This window comes from Octopus bimaculoides, chromosome 16, assembly GCF_001194135.2.
Source record: "Octopus bimaculoides isolate UCB-OBI-ISO-001 chromosome 16, ASM119413v2, whole genome shotgun sequence".
Taxonomy (NCBI): Eukaryota; Metazoa; Mollusca; class Cephalopoda; order Octopoda; family Octopodidae; genus Octopus; species Octopus bimaculoides.
Window position 1 is genome coordinate 56,050,318 of NC_068996.1, and position 4,515 is coordinate 56,054,832.

General features: G+C 37.9%; 1 protein-coding gene across 3 annotated transcripts in view; it reads right to left on the reverse strand.

Moving 5' to 3' along the window:
* The window catches only part of LOC106868853 (serine/threonine-protein kinase DCLK2), a 200,615-nt gene that overhangs the window by 26,966 nt on the left and 169,134 nt on the right, over nucleotides 1-4,515 (reverse strand). For 2 of the 3 annotated variants that reach the window (XM_052973788.1, XM_014914295.2), the window contains one exon: nucleotides 9-2,494. The exons of the other annotated variant lie outside the window; for it this stretch is intronic. In XM_052973788.1, the coding sequence (XP_052829748.1) occupies nucleotides 2,411-2,494 (84 nt within the window). In that variant the 3' untranslated portion in view covers nucleotides 9-2,410. Of the gene's footprint in view, nucleotides 1-8; nucleotides 2,495-4,515 lie in introns of those variants that run through there. 3 annotated transcript variants of the gene reach the window in all.

Below are 4,515 nucleotides of genomic sequence, written 5' to 3' on the forward strand. Positions count from 1 at the left end.
TAAAAAAAATTGTTTTATTGAATTAGAAAAAAATCCATTTTAATTAACAATAAAATAAATCAGTAAATTCGGGAATCTTGTTAGTGTTTGTTGTTGTTGTTGTATTGGTTGTTGTACTGTTCTGTCAGTGGTATTGTCCTAGTGGTAGTTGTTCCTAGGGCTTCTGATGTTGCTGTAACTAGTAGTAGTAGTAGTAGTAGTAGTAGTAGTGTTGTCGGTAGTGGTTGTAGTTGGTGATGTTGTTTAATGTTCCACCCCCACCACAGCAGCCCCCGTTGAGTAACTGTATGATCAAAAGTATTTCAGCCATGACCATCCCATCTTACTTCATATTTAGAGAGAAACAAAACCCACATTATTGAGTGTGTCTCTTGCAACATACAGGTCCCCTTGTTTTGTTGATACTGTAGTAGTAGTAGTTGTAGTAATAGTAGTAGTGGTGGTGGTGGTGGTGGTGGTAGTAGTAGTAGTGGTGGTGGTGGTGGTGGTGGTGGTGGTGGTGGTGGTGGTGGTGGTGATGGTGGTGGTAGTAGTAGTAATGGTGGTGGTGGTGTTGGTAGTGGTGGTGGTGGTAGTGGTGGTGGTGGTGGTGATGGTGGTTTTGGTGCTTGCAGTTGTGATGGTAGTAGTGTTGGTTTGGTTGTTGAACTGGTTGTTGTTGTTGTTGCTTCAGTGAAGGCGCATGGCTTAATGGTTAAGGTTATTCGGCTCATGATCATGTAAGGTCGTGAGTTCTTATATCCTGGCAGCTTGTTGTGTCCTTGAGCAAGACACTTCATTTCCACGTTGCTCCAGTCCATTCAGCTGGCAAAAAACAAGTTGTACCTGTATTTGAAAAAGGGGTCAGCCTTGTCACACTCTGTGTCATGCTGAATCTCCCTGGAAACTATGTTAAGGTAACACATGTCTGTGGAGTACTTGACCACTTTAAATTCCACATGGGCAGGAGGATGTTCCATTGTTCAGATCCACTGGAACCATCTTTGTCATCATAACTGACAGAGTACCAATTCTTTACTGTGAATGCATGTGGCCTGGTGGTTATAGTATTCAGCTCACAATCATAATGTCATGAGTTTACTTCCTGGCAGGGCATTGTGTCCTTGAGCAAGACACTTTATTTCACATTGCTCGAGTCCATTCAGCTGGCAAAAATGAGTTTGTATCTGCATTTCAAAAGGGACCAGCCTTGTCACACTCTGTGTCACGCTGAATCTCCCTGTACGTTAATTCCACATGCAGGCTTCCGCATTGATTGAATCAACTGGGACCCTTGCCAATGGATTGCCAGTTGTTTAAGTGGTGGTTGTTTCCATTACTGCATATGTTGTTTAGTAGTAGTAGTAATAGTAGTAGTAGTAGTAGTAGTAGTCATTTAGCATTCACGCTCCCCACTGGGCATGTATTACAAGTTTGAAAGGGTCCAGTTGGTTCAAGGATTGTGCTAAGTTTTTCTGTCTGTTTTGGCATGGTTTCTATGGCTGGATGCCCTTCCTAATGCCAACCACTTCACAGAGTGTTCTAAATACCTCTTTTACGTGGCACCAGCACCAACAAGGTCAGCATGCAACTTGCAGAACTTAAAGCCATGATGGGGGGGGGGCATTTTTATGCAAGGAGCTGAAAGATTACGATATTGTATTGAGTCCAAAGTTTAACAATACTTCGGCAACTTATTTGCCTCATTCCTCAAGTTACAACAAAATCATCCTAACATTCAAAGTAGAGGCCATCATGCTGTGCTGTCTGAAGCCACCTTTCTACCAGTTCTTTGATCCCAAGCTGATACCGGTTCTTGTTTTTTGAATGGAAGAATTCCTTCACTGAAGCTTCCACCTCTTCTTGGTCGATGAAGTGTTGTAAGCACAGGAAATGAGCCATGGATTGGAACAAGTAATAATCCGAGGAAGATGTTTTTTCTGCATTCCTAATGTACACAAACAGCGGTTAAGCAAGGGCCAGCTTCCAGAACCCAGCTGCCAAACATGGGTGTTTTGAACACAAGGTGATGATTGGAAGTAAAAAATATATTTAAAAGAAGAAAAAAATTCAATGCTTTTCCATTCTCTCTTGTGTTGTCACTTTTCATCATGAATATTGTAATTATTATTGTTGTTGTCATTGTTGTTGTTGCTGCATTTGTTTTTGTTTGTTGTTGTTGTTTGTTGCTGCTGTTATTGTTGTTGTTACTGTTGTTGCTGTTTTTGTTTGTTGTTGTTTGTTGCTATTATCACAGCAATAGCTGCTGTTGCTGTCGCATTACTTGTTATTGTAGTTGTTGTTGTTGTTGTTGTTGTTGTCATCATTGTCAAGAATTTTAATATCTTTGTGTTTTTTTGTTGTTGTTGTTGTTGTAGATGCATTAAAATTAAAATCAATAAAAGTAGATGTGTAATAAACGTCGGTGGAACTAAAAGACTTCATCCTGTTTAGGGTGCACAGTAAAGGCTCCGCGGCCCCGGAAGAACTTTGATCCTTTATCAAGAGCAGTCGACTGGAAAAAAAAAATAATAAAAATAAAAAATAAAAAGTAATAAAAACATAAATAAAACTTTTCTTCAATAAATAAATATTTTAGTATGGGGGAGGGTGTGGGGTGACTGCCAGTGTCTTTTTTTTTTTTTTTTTTTTTTTTGTTTCTAATTAATTTTGAAGGTTCTTGGATATTTTCATGTAATTTTGCTTTATTTTGTTGTATTTATTGTTATTTAATTTTAATCTTAGGCACAGGCATGGCTGTGTGATAAGAAGCTTGCTTCTCAATCCCATGGTTCTGGGTTCAATCCCATTGTGTGGCACCTTGGGTGAGTGTCTTCCATAGCCTCGGGCTGACCAAAGCCTTGTCAGTGGATTTCGTAGATGGAAACTGAAAGAAGCCTGTTGTATATGTATGTGTCTGTGTTTGTCCCCCACCACCACTTAACAACCAGTGTTGGTATGTTTACATCCCCATAACTTAGCAGTTTGGCAAAACAGACTGATAGAATACGTATCAGACTTAAAAAATTAAATCCTGGGATCAATTAATTCAGCTAAAAATCCTTCAAAGCAGTACTCCAGTATGGCCACAGTTTAATGACTGAAACAAGTAAAACAAAATCTTCTATCATTTCTATCTTTTCATTGTTTCAGGCATTAGATTGTGGCCATGCTGGGGCGCTGCCTTGAACAGTTTTTAGTAGAATTAAGGGAGTCCAGTATTTATTTTTTTAAGCCTGATACTTATTCTATCGGTCTTTTTTTGCCAAACTGCTAAGTTACGGGGATGTAAACACTCCAACACCAGTTGTCAAGTGGTGGTGAGAAACAAACACAGACATATACATGACAAGCTTCTTTCAGTTTCCGTCTACCAAATCCACTCACAAGGCTTTGATTGGCCCAAGGCTATAAGCAGAAGACACTTGACCAAGGTGCCATTCAGTGGAACCGAACCCGAAACCATGTGGTTGGGAAGCAACCTTCTTACCTCACAGTCATACCTGCACCTATACTCTTATTTAGTTTCTTATTTATTTATGGAATTTAAGAATAATCCATCTCCCTGTGGTCTAAGAATTATGTATGCTGCATTGGACGCTATGACCTGCTTTCAGTTCTCAGCACTCAGATTTTGGCAACCATGATGCCATGTAGCTCTCTGGTATCTTGAGTTCAGGACATCTTTGCAAATTCTAGTTCTGTGACACTACACTGCTTCTTTGCTCCATCACATCTCTTTTAAGTTGTGATGTGGTGCCTTACCAACTTATGGTTGTTGTGTTATACTTCACCTAAGAATTTTTATCATGCATCAGTAATACTCAACAGATATTGTGCAGTTCACAAGCATCTTATAGAAATTGCACAATATATTAATCATCCACCAGGGTGTTTCTTGGAATTTTAAAGTTTTTGGGACGATGTGTTTAAAACGAGTCGAAAGTTTTAGCATTCTCTCTTACATAAGATCTCTGCTTCAGTCATTTTTGCTCATTCTTATTTATAATTAGATGCTCCACTGATTGAAAATTATTAATTAACCAACTTTACTGAGAAGAAAGCGAGAGCATTACAGTGAAGTTCATACAAAACAACTGTGTATATATATATTTATTAAGTAAACTAAAAAAAACAGGATCACACGCACACGCATTCACTGATATAACATACATACGTACAAAACATACAAAACATACATACATATACACGCACACATACTTACATATATAACATGCATACATGCAAACATACATACAAAACATATATATACATACAAAGCATACATACATACAAAACATACATACACATACATACATACATACATACATATATACACAGACACACACATACATGCATGCATACATACATAAATACATGCATACAAAACATACATACATGCATTCATAGAAAACACACATACATACAAAACATACATACATACATATACACACATAAATACATATGTATACACACATAAATATATACATATGCACACACATAAATACATACATACAAACAAAACATACATACATA